Source organism: Sorex araneus, chromosome 1 (genome assembly GCF_027595985.1).
Source record: "Sorex araneus isolate mSorAra2 chromosome 1, mSorAra2.pri, whole genome shotgun sequence".
NCBI lineage: Eukaryota > Metazoa > Chordata > Mammalia > Eulipotyphla > Soricidae > Sorex > Sorex araneus.
This window is the reverse complement of record NC_073302.1, coordinates 359,916,910-359,939,129: the sequence shown is the minus strand read 5'-3', so window position 1 is coordinate 359,939,129 and position 22,220 is coordinate 359,916,910. Positions and strand designations below refer to the sequence as shown.

Genomic DNA, 22,220 nt, shown 5'->3' with positions numbered 1-22,220 from the left:
GGGTTTGAAGATCTGGTCAGCAATGACAGCCCCAAAGCATTCCACTGCACCAGACCATTTCTGAAGGAAGCAAAATCTATTTCTGGCCTTGAACCTGTCATTAAAATTTTTGTGACATTAGTCCCCAAATAAAAAATGGCAAAAGACAGAAAGGGCTAAAAACGTCACCATGGAGAGAGATGAGTGATAGACTTCCCATCTACCAATAGCAAAAAAAAATAACAGATCTCAAAGGACCTCAGATATGTCATAAAGTGACTTGAGGATTAACTTAAAGTGTCTCCAAACATATGGAGGAAAATCTGCAACTAAGAAATTCAAATCAGGGGTGGCATACCACAGCCTTCTGCCATGGGTGCTCAAGACCAAATGATCTCTTTGGGATGAATCTCAAATCTGCAGTCTCTGAGTTTGAGCACCCCATGGATTTCTAGCATTATACAGTGAATGAAAAAAGAGATTAGAGAAAGTGGAGTGAGAATGCATCTCCCGAAAACACTAATACCCTTTAAAGCTATGAAGAAACTATTAGGCATGAGGTGCACTATGAAAATCAAAATCAAAATCTTTTTTCCCTGATTGGTGTTGTTTTGAAATGTCTTTATTCAGAAATACATACACTCAACAATTCAGTCTTCTTTCTCCTCTAAGATTGTTAAGCTTAGAAGCACAACTCTTGCTCTGAATACATTTTCTTCAATGGTCTACTTGAATTTGAATTCAATGTTTATTTGAATTTTAATCATTGTATTTAAAAACTGGAAGATAGGTTTTCAGAAATGCATTTAAGTACTTGAATAGGATACCTATCATGTGAATATACTCTTATTAGAACAAGGCAAGTTTGGGGAATAAAGAATCACAATGGGAGAAATTTCTTTTTCTTCCCCCCCCCGCCCCCGCCCAAGAAGTTGCAGTACTTAACTTTTGGTCCAATTTATCTTTTGAAAGGGCTCTATCAATCAAAGCCATAAGAAACAACCCTCTAACTGATTTGTTCTGAGTCTGTATTGACTTTCAAATCCAGCATCTGAAAGACTATATATAACCTACCAAAGGAAGATCACAGACAGACTTGACTTTGCCCTGAAAGAGTCAACCATGATGGCACCAGTCCCAAAGACCCTCCAGGATGGTGCAGGAGCATCTTGCGGTGGCCAGTGGAGTACTGGGAGGAGATGGGGGACCTCTTCACTTCCTCTCTTCCTTTCCACCTATTTTCTGTTCCAGTTATGTGAGATGTTCTGAATCTTTTTCATTTTGATCCTCTGATCCAGCATCTTGTACCTTGCCGGATGCTCATCAGTTTTCTTTGGGACTGAAGGTGCATAGGAGCTAGAGGCATAAGCAGGGCGTTTAAAGTGACGCAGAGGCTGCTTGATGACTGGAGGCATGCAAAGAAATAGACAACTGTTAGCATCTGGAAAGTGGCACGACCAGAGCGACTATCTCACCCTTACCCCTGCTTTCTTAAAAGAAGGGAAGCTGACACGGTGATGTGATGGGTGATAAAACACTGTACATCTAAAAGATGTATAAATAACTCTGTAAACCATGGTGCTTTAGTAGGCTTTATTTTTATGGGAGATAAGCAGGGTTCGACTCTTAGGAAGAGTTTTATTGTAGATTGCTAAATAAGCACATTATCAACTTAAGTCATTCAATTAAATAAAGTTCCTGATGATAGTTGGCAATGAACCCAGGACACAAAAGTTCTTTGACAATTAACAGATACAATTTCACAAAGTGAGAGGAAGCCTTGGGGTCATGCTGGGAACAACAAAGCAAACATAAGTGAACAGAATTATACCTGCGACTGGCATTATGTATATAGCTTACAGGGTGGCAAAGAGGTACACAATCCTGACTGGTGAGTCAAAAGGCCTACCACTGAGAAAACATGTGCAGAACACATCTATAAATCTCTATGTCCAAAAATAGGAGATGACCTGTGTTCATTGCAGCACTATCACCATCGCCAGAATCTGGAAGCAACCTGAGTGCCCAAGAACAGATGAATGGATAGAGAAACTATGGTACACCTACACAGTTGAATACTATGCAGCTGTTAGGAAAAAGTGAAATCGTAAAATTTGTCTATAAATGGATGGACATGGAGAGTATCATGCTGAGTGAAATGAGTTAGGAGAGGAACAGATATAGAATGACTGCACTCATTTGTGGAATATAATATATCACTGTATCACTGTCATCCCATTGTTCATCGATTTGCTCGAGTGGGCGCCAGTTACATCTTCATTTGTCCCTGTCGCGTGCTAGTATAGCCCAATGGTGTCTGCTCACTCCAGGAACACGAAGAGCACGTTGTTGTTACTGTTTTTGGCATACCCAATATGTCACAGGTAGCTTGCCAGGCTCTGCCATATATGAGTCCGGCAAGCTACCAAGAGCATCCCCCCCTGCACGAAAGAGCCTGGCAAGCTCCCCATGGCGTATTTGATATGCCAAATACAGTAACAATAACAGGTCTCATCCCCTGACCCTGAAAAGAGCCTCCAATTGTTGGGAAAAACGAGTAAGGAGAGGCTGCTAAAATCTCAGGGCTGGGACAAATGGAGACGTTACTGGCACCCACTCAAATAAATCAATGAACAATGGGATGACAGTGATACAGTGATATGAATTTATATGTGTGTATATATATGTATATGTATATATATATGTATATATATATTAGAATACTAATATCCATGACTAGGAAAACAGAGATTGGTCAATGGTTGGATCTAACCACAAGTGTGTGGGGGGCAGAAGGTAAGTGAGATAGAGAAGAGATCGCTATGACAATAACAAGTGGGAATGATCATACTGGAGAAGAACTGAGTGTTGAAAGCAGTAAAGGGATATTCTTGATAACTTTTTAGTTTCAATATTGCAAAACACAATGCCCAAAGAGAGAGGTGGAGAGACAGAGAGAGAGAGAGAGAAGAGAGAGAGAAGAAAAGCACCTGCCATAGAGTCGGGTGGGGGTGTGGGTGAGGGTGGGGGTGATAGGAGGGAACCTGGGGACAGGGTGCTGGGAAATGTGCACTGGTGGAGGGATGGGTGCTGGAACACTGTATGACTGAAATCCAATCATGGACAGCTTTGTAAGGGTCTATCTCACAGTGATTCAATAGAAAAAGTTTTTTAAAAAAGGTAGATGACTAATGTTTAGGGAATGACTAATCTTTGCATACGGTTATGGGTAGTAATTTCCTCACAGTCTGCAGGCTATTTTATAATCAAAATACAATTTTCTTCTTTGTTTTAAGCCTGGTACAAAATATTTTAAACATTGCAAATATAGATAAAATTTTAATAAACAGGCCTTTCCTCTAAGATCAGGGACAAGACAAGGATGCCCACTCTCACCACTGCTGTTCAATATCGTACTGGAAGTACTTGTGATAGCTGTTAGGCAAGAAAAAGAGATTAAGGGCATCCAGATAGGAAAGGAAGAAATTAAACTCTCACTATTCGCAGATGATATGATACTATACCTAGAGAAGCCTAAAGCCTCTACTAAGAAACTCTTAAAAACAATAGACTTTGTCAAAATGTCAAATGTCAACATTGTCAAAATGGCAATACTCCCCAAAGCATTATACAGATTCTACGCGATCCCTATAAGGATACCTATGACATTCTTCAAAGAAATGGACCAAGCAATCCTAAAGTTCATATGAAACAACAAATGCTCACAGATAGCTAAAACAATTCTTGGGAAAAAGACGATGGGAGGCATCACCCTTTCCAACCTTAAACTTTACTACAAAGCAGTAATGATTAAAACAGCATGATACTGGAACAAAGGCAGAGCCATAGACCAATGACCAATGGAACAGGGTGGAATATCCCTACACACAACCCCAAAAGTATGATCATCTAATATTTGATAAGGGAGCAAGAAATGTGAAGTGGAGCAAGGAAAGCCTCTTTAACAAATGGTGCTGACACGACTGGACAACCACATGCAAAAGAATGGGCTTAGACCTCGACCTGACACCATGCACAAAAGTCAGGTCAAAATGGATTAAAGACCTCAACTCAGACCACAAGCCATAAGGTACACTGAAGACAAGGTCGGCAAAACCCTCCACGATATTGAAGATAAAGGTATCTTCAAAGATGACATGCAACTGGCCAACCAAGTGGAAACAGAGATAAACAAATGGGACTACATTAAACTAAAAAGCTTCTGCACCGCAAAAGATACAGTGACCAGAATACAAAGACTATCTACAGAATGGGAAAGGATATTCACCCAATACCCATCTGATAAGGGGTTGATATCAAGGGTATATAAGGCACTGGTGGAACTCTACAAGAAGAAAACATCCAACCCCATCAGAAAATGGGGTGAAGAAATGAACAGAAACTTTCCCAAGGAGGAGATATGAATGGCCAAAAGGCACAAGAAAAAGTGCTCTACATCACTAATCATCAGGGAGATGCAGATCAAAACAACCATGAGATACCACCTCACAACACAGATACTGGCACACATCCAAAAGAACAAAAACAACCGTTGTTGGAGAGGATATGGGGAGAAAGGGACCCTTCTACACTGCTGGTGGGAATGCCGACTGGTTCAGCCCTTTTGGAAAACAATATGGATGCTTCTCAAAAAATTAGAAATTGAACTCCCATTTGACCCAGCAATACCACTGCTGGGAATATATGCTGGAGAAGCAAAAAAGTATAGTTGAAATGACATCTGCACTTATATGTTCATCGCGGCACTGTTTACAATAGCCAGAATCTGGAAAAAAAACCGAGTGCCCTAGAACAGATGACTGGTTAAAGAAACTTTGGTACATCTATACAGTGGAATACTATGCAGCTGTTAGAAAAAATGAAGTCATGATCTTTGCATATAAGTGGATCAACATGATAAGTATCATGCTAAGTGAAATGAGTCAGAAAGAGAGAGAAAGACATAGAAAGATTGCACACATCTGTGGAATATAAAATAACAGAGTAGGAGACTAGCACCCAAGAATAGTAGCAATAAGTACCAGGAGGTTGACTCCATGGATTGGAAGTTGGCCTCACATGCTGGGAAACAGGCAGCTCAGATAGAGAAGGGAATACCAAGTAAAATGTGGTTGGAGACCACACACAGGAAGGGAGATGTGTGCTGAAAGTAGACTAGAGACTGAACACAATGGCCACTCAACACCCCTATTGCAAACCATAACACCCAAAAGGAGAGAGAGAACAAAAGGGAATACCCTGCCACAGAGGCATGGTGGGGTGGGGGGAGATGGGATTGGGGGATGGGAGGGATACTGGGTTTATTGGTTGTGGAGAATGGGCACTGGTGAAGATATGGGTTCTTGAACATTGTATGAAGGAAACATGAGCACGAAAATGTGTAAATCTTTAACTGTACCCTCATGGTGATTCACTAATTAAAAAAATTAATAAAGACAGTTATAACAACAACAACAGAAAAGCATCAGCTACCCTCCAGGCCTATAAACTGAAGTGAAGTACTAGTGGATCTTTGCCCTCTGCTCAAGCCCCCCAGCTCTGACCCAGCACCAACATCTTCTCTCTCTTGGTCCTGTTGGTATGTTGTCAGCAAAACAATGAAACATTAACTGAAGGTGAAAACAGGTTAAATGATAATCACAAACAGAAGAGCTAAAACTGCTAGAAGAAAGGTGTGAAGAAGTGGGCTGGGGTGAACCTCTGCCTCCAAGGTTCACTGTCACATAGGTTGCTTCCAGCCCTCACTTAGTGGGCCCACAGCAGTGTGACACACACCTGGTCAGGGGATAGGTTTACTGCACCTGATGGTTACCCATGTGAAATATCAGCTTTTCAAATGTCTTTCATTAGCATGAAAATGCATGGTGCTTATGATATGTAAATGTTAGAACAGGGCTGGAGCACAGGTTTTGCAAGGAGACAGTCCAGTTCTATCCTAGTACTACCAGGTTCCACCAATCACTGCCAGGAATGACCCCCACATTGAGTACAGAACTGGAGTAGTCCCTGAAAGTGCTCGGAATGGCCCAAATAACAACAACATAATAGTAACAACAAATAACAACATAAAGATTAGAAAGGATTTCAATATGTAATCATAGGAAACTTATTAAGTCCTGATACAATCTTAAAATATACTGACAAGGGAAAAAACAGTATAGAGTAACTAATATCATTAGTATTAAAATACACTTCAGTGCATATAGAAATTTGAAAGTGCATCTATCCAGATCATAGTAGTGATTTTCTCTGGGTAGCATTGTATCACTGTCACTGTCATCCTGTTGCTCATCGATTTGCTCAAGTGTGCACCAGTAATGTCTGCATTGTGAGACTTGTTGTTACTCTTTAGGCATATCGAATACGCCACGGGTAGTTTGCCAGGCTCTGTCATGCGGGCGAGATACTCTCGGTAGCTTGCAGGCTCATTGAGGGGGCAGAGGAATCGAACCCGGGTCAGCCATGTGCAAGGCAAACGCCCTACCCGATGTGCTATGGCTCCAGCCTGGCTAGCACTGTATAAACACAGCTATTTAATGTCTTTGACTTTGTAACTGTAATTCGACTTTTTTCTAAGATGACCATGTTTTAATGGTGGGCTTTTCAAAAAGAAGTATACTGCTACAAATGTATTCCACAGAAACATGTGTCACAGTTCTACAAAATCATGCACAATAGAAAGTCAGTGAAACAAATTTACTTCCAGCATATTAGACATCTCAGAGCTTGCACAGCTGACCAGCCTTTTCAACACCTACTCACTAATATTCTTACATCAATTTATTTGAGAACTCTCTGTGTCTTGTTAATACAATTGTGGACCAGAAAGAAACTTCTGCCCTCATGGGGTTTACATTATAGGGAGCCCCTGTGAAATTGGGGCTTGCTAACACAAGAAAAATGTTCAAGTACATAATACTACACAATTTTGCCTTTGGAGTTAACAAGCAGTACAGACTCTGAAAATAGCCCTGACATGACATGGAAAAATAGAACTGAAGAACGGAGATTTCTTCCTAAATCTTAGAGTGCTTAATTCTGCTTCTTTGGGTAAACAAGGGGTGGGGACAAAAACCACCCCAGGTACAAATATAAAAGAGGCTTATCCTCCTGGAGAACAGAATAGAGGCCAGAGAGGAGTTCTGATTAAAAGCTCATCGAGGGAAATGCCCGGGCTTGCTGATTTACTGCTCCTGGAGTCACCAGGCCTCTCCATATTCATTCTATTTTTGCTACTCAGCATGAGCCCAGCCAATGTATTATTGAATTTCCCACTTCTCAGCATGAAGAAACATTTACCATTTGCTGGAATTCTGATTGTCAGAACAAAAAACTCTCCTTGCCACTGGAGTCACTGCAAATAGAATTGAACCCATAGATAGGGAAAGGACCCCTACCGAGATTGTGGAAATACTTATAGGCCTGGTGTCACCCTCACTGAAAATGTAGGGGGGGGGTGGATAAAAATCCTACAGTTGTTTCTTCTTATGCATCGATTGCCCTTCCCACTGCAGAGGAACGTGATTTGATTCAATGGCAAAACAGCAGTGAGGGACAAAAGGGCCTTTCTGTAGTTGCTTCTGTGGCTACAGCCCCTCAGGATTCTTGGAAGCTGTTCTTAAGATAAGGGAAAGGGGTCTGACCCTTGGCATTTAAATGAATATTCCCGTGAACCCCAGCAGTGGTGTTACACTCCCACCCCACGGAGAAGAGCTAGGCTTTCCCCTCCTACTCATTATTACCAACAAGCTGGACCCTTTGCCTTCTGGGATCACAATCAAAAAGCCTGATCTCTTCTCTCAGAACATTTTACTTAAAAAAAAAAAGTATGAGAAATTAAGATAGAATTAGCTGGTAAGTATTCAGCAAATGTACAAATCTTTGAACACAATCTATACTTCAAGAAGTCTATTTTCCTTTCAAAATATGCTTAGGAAAAGACAAGCCCAAAATGAACACATTGGGACGATCTCATGGGCGAGGGGCGCACTGACTGCCCAAAGCCCTGGAGGCCCCTCCCACACCTCAAAGCCACTGGCATTGCCTCTGGCTGGACCACACCACCTCAGAACTGAGTGTCTTAGAGAACCTAAGCTGTCGAAAATTCAAGGCCTTCTTGGAGTTGGGATGGGCGACCTCCTCCCAGCCCCCAGTACTTCTGGCAGGCCCAGCAGCCATGCCCAGTTAAATATTAAACAGCCCAGTTAACTGCCCAGTTAAATATTCTGGATTTTCTGGAGCAACATGTCCAAAATCTTCAACACTGATCTCCCAGTAGTAGCACACCAGATTGAGTGGGCTGGAATGGAGAACCCAGCCAGTGTGGACACACAAAAACATCAGCACAGAAGGATTGACTTGAAACAACAGTTTAGTAACACCTCAGACAAGGACTTAATGTCCCCATGGCAAGATAGAATTTTCAAAATTTTTTCCTATGGAAATAACTTTTTGATCATCATTAGCCATTTAATGGTAAGAAGCAATATAAAATAAATTACTTGGAACCTACTAAGGGGAAGGCTTGAGGGTGGTTGGAACCATAGATACAGTGGTGGATGGAAGGTGACAGGTGGTGGTGGGATTGGTGTTGGAATACTGAATACCTGTAACAAATTTTCATGAACAACTTTGTAAATCACAGTGTTGAAAGAAAGTGGGGGAAAAACCCGAAAGTCATCTTTTATTTTACATGATCATCTTTTATTTTACAATGACATGAATGTTTGTCTTCCATCAAAGACAAAAAACAATTCAGCAGTTTCTGTCTTTGTTCACTTAAACCTCTTCTTTTCCATAAGAAGTACAGTATCTCCCTCCATGTCTCCCTTTTTTTGCCAGCCACAATAGCTTTGCTTTATTTATTTCTGTCTTTATTTCTCTTTCTCTCTGAGATCATTTTACTTAGTAGCTACTTTTTTTTTGGGTGGAAGAGTATAGGGGACTACTGCATTTTTTAGAAAACAGACTCAGAAAACCAGATTGATATTTATTTCTTTGCAAAATTAAAAAAACTTTTGGAAGAAAATGTTAAAATATGATCAAGGATTTTAAAACTTTAAGATTGTATTAGTCTACTCTTTCCTTTTTATCTTCAACAAATTGATAAATATAATAGCTGTGTTGGGAAAGGGTCAAATTCCTCAGTCACATTTAACTGATTAAAATTGTATTTTATATCAGGACTATTCAGGGTATAAATAATGACACTGTTTATTATTAATCCCTAAGAACTGCCAATAAAACATTTAAACAATTTCATTAAGTTGAGGAACACACTTCACCAGGAGTATCTCAGAGCAAGTTTAGCAGAAAATGCTTTCAGCAAAACTGGTTAATTCACTGTTACACAGAACATAATAGCATATCTCCCTCCCCTCCACTCCTCTCCCCCCTCCTCCCCTCCCCATGACCCATCCCTCCTCTCTTCTCTGCTCTTATAACCTCTCCATCTCTCTCCTCTCCTCCTCTTCTCTTTCTTCCCTCTCTTCCTCCCATCCTCCCTTCTCCTCTTCCTGCCCTTCCCTCTTCTCCTCTTCTACTTCTCCTTCCCTCTCCTTCCCTTTTCCCCTCCTTTCCCTTCCCTCCTCCCTCTCCCTCCACTCTCCTCCTTGCTCCCTTCTTTTGCCCCTACCCCCACTTCCCTTTCCCTCATCTTCTTCCCTCTCCTCTCTCTTCCCCTACCCTCTTCACTCCACAAATTCAGGATACCCTGCTATTTTGTATGGAGGAGAGATCCGAGAGAATAGTGACTCTTCCATATCTAATCTAAGTTCTAACTATTACATTGTAAATAATTTGCATTAGAAGCCTATTTTTTTCAGGTTCTGTGACTTCAGTGCGATTTTCTGAAGCCCCTGAACTGCAATGGAGTGAAAACAAAATATAAGTTTTCAATCTCTGCTTCAAGGCACAATCTTTATGGGCAGCAAGTTTCTCTTAGCTTGAAAAAATTTTAATGTGGCACTTAAAAGAAAAGACAAGAAATGTGTTGGCTATGTGTTTTCTTCTCTTTCAAAGGTAATGTCAAGCTGTGACCTTTAAGGGGAAAAACTCCCATTTATCGGCATTTTCTACCAGTCTTTGTACATCCATAAGCAATACATACACAAACAATAAAAACAGTGATAATTGCTTCACGAATGTTGTTTTACATGAAAAAAAAAAACCCTGCCCTGAGTCCCTGAGTGAAGAACTAGAATAAACCCTGAGCATCACCAGGTAGAGCCCCCCCAAAAAACAAATCAAAATAAAAAACAAACAAAAAAAAACAAAACCGAAACATACAAAAAAAACCCTGCTTACATTCCATTTCTAACACCCATTTCTATGTGTGGTACCTGGCATTAAATGTCAAGAAATGTCCTTAGAAAAATATACGAAAAATGATCCAAGAGTTTTAAACTGCAAGGAAATAAAGTTTTAACATCAGTTCTATGGAGAATGAAATGCTATTAGAACTGAGCCTGTGATTTTCTTTGCAGGACATGTCAAGGTAAAGTAATTTCAGTATCTGACATAGGTTCTATATGAAACACAATGTTAACAATTTAGTGGGAAGTGATCTTTAATCTTCCCTGTAGGCAATCTTATGAGGCAAACATTATTATCACATCACCCCATTTCTCACTGGGCATGAGAAAACTGAGGCTTTAAACGTATAAGTAACTTACAAAGCTTACTTACACAGCTACTATGCAGAAAACCTGCATTCATGAGTCATACCTATATGGTCTGAATTCAGAGCCTTTCTCTCATATATAAACTTACCTTGTACACAGTTCAGAGACAGTATACTTTCTATAACAAATCAAAGCGGTCAAATAAAAATTGTACTTCATTTATACTATTACCATGAGCATATATTTCTGTACCTTACCGGCTTATTAAGTATCCTTAAGTATTTGTTACCGTTACTAGTACATATTATAATATTTTCTGCAAAACAAAACCAAATCATGACCCCTTCCTCTAATATAAGTCATCATTCTCTTTCTATCTGTGGTAATGGCTCAGGAAGGAATTAAACCAAAGACCTTGGTTAATAGAGTACTTAACTGTCTTAGCTCTTCCTTCACCTGCACCAGACTGGAATGCTAACTAAGAGATATTCAAAAGGCCAGGCCACTGGAAGTGAGCAACCAAAGCATATGGGCACCACATTGGGCGACATTTCCAACTCTATGACTATGCCCATTGCTACAGTTATGAATCACTTGTGGAGCTTTTCAAAATCCTGGTGCTCAGGCTGTATCCCAAACCAATTAAATAAAGCAAAATAAATATATCAGAACAGAACTGAAATCTGAGTGGTTTTTAAAGTTCCCTCGATAATTCCACTATGATGGAGTCTGAAAACTGTTTTATTCTCTCCAGTCCTTTCCTTCCTTGTCCTGCTAATGTAACAACAACACAGATGTTTCGCACTCACTGAAGGTGTTCTGTAAACTGGAAAGAGTAGGTAATGCAATTGCTAATTGTTATATTATCACATCAACAAAACTGACTTATCTTCTCCCAGGACTTTCTAGGACAGTTTTTTTTTTTGGTTTTTCTTTTTGGGTCACATCCGGCGATGCACAGGGGTTACTCCTGGCTCTTCACTCAGGAATTACCCCTGGCAGTGATCAGGGGACCATATGGGGTGCTGGGATTAAAACCCGGGTCGGCCCCGTGCAAGGCTAATGCCCTACCCGCTGTGCTATCGCTCCAGCCCCTCTAGGACATTTTTCAAAGGATCTGGAATTCCAGATCAGGCTTTGGTCTAATTCAACCAAATCTGCCACATTTTCTAACTTGGTAAAAATCAATAGCAGTTTGAACATTAGGGTGAGAAATGCCAAAAAATAGTACAGTAGGCAGAGAGCGTGCCTTACATGAGGCCGACCTATTAGATCCCCAGCATCCAATATGGTCTCCCAAGCACTGTTGGGAGCAACTCCTGATTGCAGAGTCAGGAGTTACCTTGAGTGTCATCAGGTGTGGCCTAAAAATCATCATCATCATAATCCCATTGATTGTCGATTTTCTCAAAGGTCTCAGTACCATCTCCATTCATTCTAGCCCTAAGATTTTAGAAGCCTCTCTTTACTCGTCCTTCCCAATGGTGCCGCACTGGAGGCTCTTCAGGGTCAGGGAATGAGACCCATCATTGTTACTGGTTTTGGCATATGATCACGACCTGGGGAGCTTGCCAGGCTCTCCCATGCAGGCAGGAAACTCTCAGTAGCTTGCCAGTTTCTTTGAAGGGGAGAATTAGGCTATAAGATGTCTATAAGCTTCTGGGAGCTTCGTTTTATAGTTTCTGGATGTTGGTTGCTGATGGGATTACACGTGGCGCAGGGGGCAGTTTCTGGGTGTGACCGCCTACTGGAAAATGGGAGATCTTGGTGGAAGAGGCCCAGTCCCGCTCTGAGCAGGCTTGGAGATCTCAGCCCTGGATCCCGCACACCTGGGTTCCTCTGCCGGTTCCGTCATGTGTGAGGCTCGTCAGAATGTATAGAGAGGGTCCTTGAGCATGGCTGTGGCTGGGTTCAGGAGGTCTTCGGCTGCTGGCGCTCTGCTCCGGGTGGGGAGGAAAACTCAACCCACCCCCTTCGAGGGGCCCCGGTGAAGACAGCCAGATTTGGGGGCAAGAGACTCTGCCAGTCTAAAAATAACAACTATAAATTCAGCCCTATGACCCTTCTGAAGGTTCACATCAGCTCCATGAAGAACTGAATTCGAGCCAGGATATTTCAGTCCCAAAGGCAGAAGCACACCTTTGCAAAGTAGTTTGACTGGACTGGTTTTCAACTGTGCTGTTTTTTTTTTTTTGTTTGTTTTTTTTAAAGGAGCAAGTAGGAGCTACTAATTTGTTTCACTAGAAAGGGAGACTTAGTCCTGGTTCATTGACTCAGCTTTCTACTGAACATTGTTTTGAAAGGAAAACATAATAACCTTTTATAAATTCAGGTCTCTACTTTTTAAGGTAAGATGTCTTCCTCTTTGGTACCCTCCAAGGTACTTTCACATTCATTATCTAATTTGTATCCCCCTCCCCTCCTTCTTGGAAGCAGATTCTGCACCCTTAGGATTCCTGTTTCTCATTTAAAACGCACAAAGAACAGCACTAACTTTGAAGGAGAACACAAAGAAGCTGTAATGTGATTTGGTGAACAGGGCATATGGCCAGGTGCTGCCTCTCTCCTCTCCCTCAGGGAAATTCCTATATGTTAGAAACTGTCTGAAAGATTTGCAATTCCCAGAAAATTCACTTGCAGGAACTTTTCCAACCTGGAGTTGGTTGATCTCCCAAGACACAAAGGCATTGTAAAGTATCCCTTCCCTTTATGAAAATACAACTTAGCAACATGACCTCAGCTAGAAAATGGCTGTTGAAACAGGCACCTAAGTTATGGCACTGGCTAAGGTCACAATCTATTCTTAAATTCTTGCAAGTGTATTTTATACTAAATCCAGAACAATTAAGCCCAATATCTACATTTGAAAAGTCTGCAGGGTTTTGAGGGCTTTAACTCAAGAAAACGAGAAGGTAAATAATCTGGTTCTGTATTTCACTTGGCCTACCAAAGAGGAGAAGGCAAGAGGCCTGCTCTCTGAGGTGAGCTCAAAAGAATCAAGTTAATCCTATCTCAAGCAAACCAAACCCATCTGGAGGTTACATGGCCAGCATGTAACCCACACTATTTTGTTGACGTGTATGAAACCTGTAGCAGTTGGCTTCCACCTGTGGTTCTCAACACAGAGACCAGTCAGAGATGGCCTACCCCCAATAGTCTGAAGCGATCCAGCATGTTTTCCATATCCTCTGGTCCTGATGTTTAGCCTAGTTGAGATCCACTGGCCTAGGTCCAAGTTTATGCTGAGAACAAGAACACGTTTTCTCAGTCTTTGCAAGGTATGATTAGGGCAGCTGTAGAGGGTCTCGTCATCACACATGAGTGACAATCATTGATCATTTGCTAAGATTTATGGTAGGGAGAAATCTATAAAAAAAAGTGCTTTGGAGAGATATCAGGGGGTTAAGACACAGTGTGGAGAGCCTCCACGGGACCGTGCTTTGCAACAACAGTTGCACTGTGCTTGTAAATTGCACCTTTCTTGGTAAACAACACCTGTGTGCTTCGAAAACCATTCCTAATAAGGAACAGGATGTCTTGCCACGCCCATAAGCTGTAACTAACCTATCAGATGCAGACACGTGGGCGAAAACAAGCAGCGAGAGGTATATAAGGAGGGAAGCTGCCTAGCTAGGGCCCCCCCTGGTTCCTTTTCCTTAGTTCGTCCTTAGTCCATGCTTCGTTCGTCCTTTTTCCTGTTTGCATGAGAAGGTTTCTTAATAAATAGCTGGAAGAAGAATCTCCGGGTTGCGTGTTCTCTTACAGCTGGCGTCCCTGGGTCGGCACGAACTATCAACTAAAGGTAAGAATAAGCGTTCGGTGCGCCCCACTTTAGAAGGTGAGCGGGAGATCAGGATTTTTTTGTGTGTGCTGCGGTTTAGAATCCTAGCAGCAATCCCCCACTAAGATGGGACAGATTCTGGGCCTTCCCAAGATCTTTCGTATTTTCTCGAGCCAGACTGAACAGGGCAAGTCATTTGTGGATTTCGTTCAGTCTCTCTCCCGCAGAATAGGAAACCCGGAACTCTATGTTTCCAGAGACCAACTCCGGTCCTGCCTTAAAGTAGTTTATGAGGTTAACCCATGGTTCCCAGACGAAGGAACTCTAAAAAGCAGGATTTGGAGACAAGTTAGGAAAAATGTCTATAAGGTATCTAAGAAAGGGACTGAGATCCCCGTGGAATTCTGGACTACATGGGAGATTGTTAATTCTATTCTCCTGTTTTTGAATAGTGCAATTGATGTGGAGAACATTAGGAATAATACGGCCTCAGGTCCTCCCACACCTAAGCCTCGAAAAGGTTGTCATAGTCTGAATGTTTCTCAGACTGATGAATATAGCTCCACGTCCAGTGCATCAGATGAAAGTGATGCAGATTATGAGTCTGCTACGGCCTTCTCATATTCTGAGTCCGAGAGTGACTCAACCAATCGGCCTCCAGGCCGCTTGGGACGTGCTCCCAATCGCCCAGTCAAGGCAAAGAGGCAGTGGCCTCCATCTTTCCGCAGGTTAAGGATGGATTCTCTCAGTCGTTTCAAACAGGCCTGTGTCTCATATGGGCCCACATCTCCGTACTGTAGAGAGTATCTTACAGACTGGAGTAAAAAGGCCCACTGGGCACCTCAAGATTTTCACATGGTTGCTAAAACGTGCTTAAGCTCTTCTCAGTATTTGCAGTGGAGAATGTGGCTCAGCAAGGAGGCCAAGGCAGAGTTTGAAGGCCTAGGCCATGCTGAACGAAACTTTTCAGGGATTAAATTGACTCATAAGATGTTAATTGGTGAAGGAAAATGGCGCCATCCTGAAAGGCAAGTCACCTTGCCTCGTGCTGTTCTTGCTCATGTCCGTGGCGTAGCCCTGCGTGCGTGGGAGAAGGTTGATGCAGATGCGGAATTTAAAGAAAGCTTTACAAAGATTGTCCAGAGAGCCTCAGAACCTTATGCAGACTTCGTAGGAAGATTAATGGAAGCCATAGAAACGCAGGTTGAGGGTAAGGAGACTCATGAGCTGTTAACTAAACAATTGGCCTTTGAAAATGCTAATGAGGATTGCCAGGCCATTCTGTGCCCTCTTAAGGAGAAGGAAGACATAATGGGGTACTTGGACGCATGCAGGAATGTTGGTTCTGCTAGACATAAAATGCAGGCTAGGACTGTTGAGACCGGTACAGTACAGAGACAAGCTCAGAAAGGATATTTCAATCGTGGGAGACCAGACCACTTTCGTAAAGATTACAGGGCACCTCCAGACCGTGTTACTGTGAGAGCACGTCCTGGGCCCTGTCCCAGATGTAAAAAGGGAAACCACTGGGCCAAAGATTGTCCCTTTAATTTTCATGCAGCTGTTGACTCCAATTCGGGAAACTTGTCAGGGGGCCAGCCCCAGGCCCAGCGAAATCCGGGGATGTTTCCGTTTGCAGTCTCTCTCCCCAAGGTGGAGTCTCAGAACTCCAGTCAGCTGAGCTCCGATCAATAGACTCACTGCAACCAGTGACGGCAGGAAGCGCAGCCTTGAATATTTCCTGCCCTGATATGATTACTATAGCCCCTGCCCAGTGTCCCTACAAATTAAATTCGGGTATAAAGGGACCAATTCCACAAGGCACTATAGGCCTACTCTTGGGAAACAACAGTTTTATTATTAAGGGAATTATTGTTCATACCGTGGTCATTGATCCTGACCATACTGGTGAAATAACAATTGTTATCACGGTGCCTACTGTTTGGACATTTGATAAGGGACAACCCATAGCTCAGCTCCTTTTGCTACCTTTGGTTGTGCCAGGTCTATCCACTCGCCCTAGTGGGGGAGATTTTGACAGCACAAATCCTATAATTGCTTGTGTTGCCCATCTGAAGAAAGACAACCGCCCACTTTTAACTATTGAGATTCATGGGAAGAAATTTATAGGAATGATTGACTCAGGAGCTGACGCCTCTGTCATTTCTTCCCAACATTGGCCCAGGAACTGGGCCGTGCAGGCAGTACCTTATGGTTTGTATGGAGTAGGCATGATGCCTTCCTCCTCTGTCCGGCAAAGTGCCAGGTGGCTAAGATGTATTGGCCCAGAGGGCATTACAGCCATTTTCCAGCCCTACATAGCACCCGTACCTATGAATTTATGGGGACGGGATTTACTTGAGCAGTGGAACGCGGAGATTAGGATTCCCGTTCCACTTCCTGCTGTGGGCTTTGACTCTGAGGCCTCTCCTTGTTTAATCGGAGCTGCTGCGGTTTCACGCCCAGCACCCCTCTGTATTCAGTGGAAATCCCACCATCCTGTGTGGTCTTCCCAGTGGCCCCTTAATAATGAAAAACTAAGGGTGTTAGAATCTTTAGTAGAAGAACAACTGGAGTTGGGACATATAGAAACCTCATTTTCAGAATGGAATTCCCCTGTCTTTGTTATCCAAAAGAAGTCAGGCAAGTGGCGTCTGTTGACTGACCTACGAAATGTTAACGCCACCATGGTTCCCATGGGGGCTCTCCAGCCTGGCCTTCCTTCCCCTGCTGCCGTTCCTAAAGATTGGTCACTGGTTGTCATTGATTTAAAAGATTGTTTTTACAACATTCCTATCCATCCGGATGATCGTAAGCGTTTTGCATTTTCTGTTCCCTCTCTTAATAACCGCGCTCCTATGCGCAGGTATCAATGGACTGTTCTACCTCAGGGAATGACCAATTCCCCTATCATGTGTCAGTATTTTGTTGACTTGGTCTTGCGCCCTTCCCGTGTTAAGTTTCCTCAGGCTTATGTTATTCACTATATGGATGATATCTTGCTTGCATGTTCTAATGATGGAGAACTCCAGAGATTGTATGAGGATGTTATGACTCGTCTACCCGCAGCTGGGTTACAAGTAGCCACAGAAAAAATTCAGGTGTTGTCTCCATATGAGTATTTGGGCTATGTTCTTGAGCGTACTACCGTACGACCTCAAAAAATTTCTATTCGCCATGATAAACTGAAAACCCTTAATGACTTCCAAAAACTGCTAGGAAATATTAACTGGGTTCGCCCCTCTCTGGGCATTCCCAACTCAGACCTCCGTAATCTATTCCTGACCCTTGAAGGCGACTCCGCCCTGAACAGTCCTAGGCAGTTTACCCCTGAAGCTCGGAAAGAATTAGAATTTTTTCTAGATCGACTCCAGAAATCCCATCTTTCCCGGTTTGTTCCGGGAGAAAAATTGTGGCTTTTGCTTTTTGATACTCCCCACTCGCCCACTGCTGCTCTAGCACAGCTTTCGGGCCCAATAGAGTGGCTTTATTTGCACAATAAGGAGTCTCGCACTCTTGTGCCTTACCTTGAGTTAATGACTAAACTCATAATCAAAGGAAGACTGAGAGCCCTTGCCATGCTGGGATTTGATCCTCATATCATTGTTCTCCCCATTCCTGAAAAAGAGATTGCTTCTATCCTGCCCCTCAGTGATGCTTTGCAAAGAGCTTTAGCTGATTTTTCAGGAGAAATTTCCTCCCACTATCCAGCAGGAAAAACTTGGGATTTTTTCAAAAAAACCCCATTTATCATTTCCTCTATCATTCGCCCATCTCCTATTCCTGATGCTCCAGTATATTATATTGATGGCTCTGCCTCAGGGAAAGGCGGAATTTCTGGACCCGCCCTGACCACAACAGTAAACACTAACTATACCTCTGCCCAGCAAGTGGAACTTGCCACTTTGGTGTATCTACTCTCCCATGTGCCAGGACCTGCTAATATAGTCTCAGACTCAGCTTATGTGGTTGGTCTCTTCCCTGGCATCGTGACGGCTGCTCTAAATGCCCCCAATCCTATAGTCCAACAATTACTTGAGCAGCTACAAGCGCTTTTACAAAAGCGCTCTGAACCTGTTTTCATTACTCATATCAGATCTCACTCTGGTCTTCCAGGACCTATGGCCCAGGGAAATGAAGCCGCTGATCTCTTGGCAGCACCAATTTTTACCTCTGCTGCAGAAGAGCACCAGGCCTTACACACAAACGCCCGGCGCCTTCATATTCATCATCGTATCCCAATTCGAGAAGCCAGGCATATTGTCCGTGCTTGCTCTGTTTGTGCCCCTTTACACTGTACCTCCCATGTGGCAGGAGCCAATCCCCGAGGTCTACAGACCAATGAATTATGGCAAATGGATGTTACTCACGTCACGTGCTTCCCCAAGAAGCCTTTTCTCCATGTAACTATAGATACTTATTCTGGCTTCACATGGGCTGTTCCCATGACTTCTGAGAGAACCAGAGCAGTCTGCTCCTTCCTACTACAATGTTTTTCTGTCATGGGCGTTCCCTCTGCTATTAAAACTGACAACGGCCCAGCCTATACTAGTAAAGCTTTTCAAGATTTCTGTGATGAATGGCAAATTAAACACATTACTGGAATCCCTTACAACCCTCAGGGTCAAGGCATAGTCGAACGTGCCCATAGAACCCTCAAAACACAGTTATTGAAAATTAAAAAAGGAGGTATGCCTCCACTTGATTCCTTGTCCCTGACATTGTTTACTTTAAACTTTTTAAATTTACCTCAGGGAGAACCCTATACAGCAGCTGAGAGGCATTTTCAGGAAGATGCGCACACTCAAGAAACTATTAACTCTCCCATTTGGATTAAAATTGACAAAGAATGGGTAGCAGGGAAACTCCTCATTCGAGGAAAAGGCTATGCTTTTGTTTCAACAGATGATAACCCCGCTAAGAAACTTTGGATCCCTTTACGTCTTATCAGAAGCAGAATTCAAGCACCTGATTTGGATCTCAGACCGCCAGAGTCTCCTGATTCATCGCCAAACTGATTCCACCTATACCCTTTCTGGTGGATGGCACAGCTCGGACCCCGTGTTAACCCGGGCCAGGGGTTCTGTTTTGTGTTTTTTCCACAGGTCAGGGCAGAACCAGCGTGGATTCCTGAATGCCTGACACGGAAGACTGCGCCTCCAGTAGACCAAGATGTGCAAACTGGTGCTCGTGCTCAGCCTGATTCCTGTGATATGAGCTGAAGAAGCAGCTTCCTGGGCCATTGCTACAACATGGCCTGCTTTAACGCCTGTGCATAGATTTCCCCCTTCCTTACCCATCTTGATAGGCCCAGAGTAGGAGTCCCCTCCATTTATCAAAGAGTGGGCGGGGGTGGGAGCAGTACTGTCCTTATTGCTTCTCGCTGCTTTGGTTTTTTGCCTGGTGTCTATACAAAATGCAGCAAGAACAGCTATTTACAAAAGCGTGATATTTACAGGCATTCGTGGCCCTGGAGGCACAGCAATCCCCGCAGCTTTGGCTTGCAACTTTGAAATAATAATCTCGCTTAGAACAATCAGGTTAGCTGGATGTAGCAAAGGTATTATGCAGCTGAGAGCCCTTAACTGCAGGGGACCTCCTGTAGTTGAGGAGTTTGAAAGGGTGCACTATACCCCACCTGACCCTTGGACCAACCTAAGACAGGGACCTACAAGCGAGAGGGCTCCCAATGACGGGTAAGGCCAAGGGGGCCGAGGTTGCTACGCAGACTGGCTGTTCTAAAACAAAAAGGGGCAACTGTGGAGAGCCTCCACGGGACCGTGCTTTGCAACAACAGTTGCACTGTGCTTGTAAATTGCACCTTTCTTGGTAAACAACACCTGTGTGCTTCGAAAACCATTCCTAATAAGGAACAGGATGTCTTGCCACGCCCATAAGCTGTAACTAACCTATCAGATGCAGACACGTGGGCGAAAACAAGCAGCGAGAGGTATATAAGGAGGGAAGCTGCCTAGCTAGGGCCCCCCCTGGTTCCTTTTCCTTAGTTCGTCCTTAGTCCATGCTTCGTTCGTCCTTTTTCCTGTTTGCATGAGAAGGTTTCTTAATAAATAGCTGGAAGAAGAATCTCCGGGTTGCGTGTTCTCTTACAACACAGTACTTGCATGAAACTGACCCGTTTTGATTCCTTGTGCCACATCATCCTCAGAGCATTACCAGATACAGTTCTGGAGGATCTTGAGCACCACAGGATGTGGTTCTGTACTACTGTGGGGGTGGGGGTGGGGTGGGTGATCTCAGCACAACATGGCAGCTGCAGAGAAGGAGCATGGTAGGACCAGAAGAGGAACATAAACTAGGGTCAGACAATTGGGGTCAGCTATTTCTAGCTGTTAGATCTTAAAGGAAGAAGTATGTTCTAGAACTCAATATTTTAATTTTTTTCATGGGCTGAAGAGATAGTACAGGAAATAAAGAAGTACTTTGCAAATAGCCTACACCAGCTTGATCCCCAACACATTGCATATGGTCCCCTGACTACCACCAGGAGTGATTCCTGAGTACACATCCAGGAGTAAGCCCTGAGCACAACTAGGTTTGGCCCCAAACTGAAAAAGAAAAAAATATTCACTCTTAATTTTCTCTATAAAATGTGAAAAACAGCAAGCAATTACCTGGTTGTGAGGAAGTTGAACTAGAAATGTGATAATGTGGGTCTGTATGCAACTTGGCAATCATACCCAGGCCAGGTGTCACAAGCACGGGGTGTGTGACTACCATCCTATTACACAGCATAGATGGTGACTGCCAGGGATCTCATAGTTTACCCTCCATCATTGACTTTCTTTTCTTTTTTTGTTTTTCAGTTATACCCCATGGTGCTCACAGATTACTCCTGGCTCTACACTCGGGAATTACTCCTCACTGTGCTCAGGGGACCATATGTGATGCTGAGGATCAAACAGAGGTCGGTCACATGCAAGAAAAATACCTTACCTTCTGTACTATCGCTCCAGCTCTCCACGGGAGATTTTCTTATTGTATAGAAAACTCATATTATTTATCATATAATTTTACTGGATTTTACTATACTAAAGCTCTCACCACACAATGAAGAAAATAATTTAACACATCTATTTGTGAATGTTTGGCTGAGAACATGACTCTGGTTCACAAAAGATTCATTTACAAAATATGCATTTGTGAGAAAATACATATGTTTCTCCATTTATCTACCTGGGGGAACCACTTCACTGGAACCAATATCATTCCAAGCAGAGAAAAACCATCTAGCCCACATTCTAAACTATTTGTGCAATATACAAATATGGAAGTTTGTTCTGCAAGTCCCAGATATAAAGTAGCTTAGTCAAGGTGGAATAAGTTTCAGTCCCTGAATTCTAATTGTGCTTTAATTAGGAAAGTGGAGAAGGTACTCATGATTCTTAAGATTGTCTGTATTTGTTATATTAAGCCATAATTCAGTTTTTTAGTTGTCTTCATTAGAAATCATTGTTAAAAGATACTTTATTTTTTGTTCACTCATGTTGGTAGTTGGTCTTGCTCTGAATTTCATGAAGGAACAGATTGTTATGTACATTTACATTTCTAGAACTTAGTTACAGTACTGATTTACCAGTTGGGATACTTAAAGATTGTGTAAACTATTCTACATACTACATACTAATAAATATCCTATTTACTAAAGAATAAATGAATCTCATAAAATATGCATCAGCTGGCAATACTGCTCAGAATCTATATAATTTAGTATTTTTCCCTGCATCAGCAAAGTCTTGATTTAGATTTGTTGCCCATGTTTGTTCAAGAAAAATGTCAGCAAGTTTCTTTCCTCTGAA

General features: G+C 42.7%; 1 protein-coding gene across 5 annotated transcripts in view; it reads right to left on the bottom strand.

Annotated features, from left to right (window-relative positions):
• Positions 1-919: 919 nt before the first annotated feature.
• The window catches only part of PDE1C (phosphodiesterase 1C), a 645,533-nt gene continuing 624,232 nt past the window's right edge, over positions 920-22,220 (bottom strand). For 4 of the 5 annotated variants that reach the window (XM_055138682.1, XM_004606904.2, XM_055138726.1 and 1 more), the window contains one exon: positions 920-1,384. In XM_055138682.1, coding sequence (XP_054994657.1) covers positions 1,215-1,384 — 170 coding nt within the window. In that variant the 3' untranslated portion in view covers positions 920-1,214. The remainder of the gene's footprint in view (positions 1,385-22,220) is intronic. The other variant, XM_055138699.1, reaches the window with a different exon arrangement.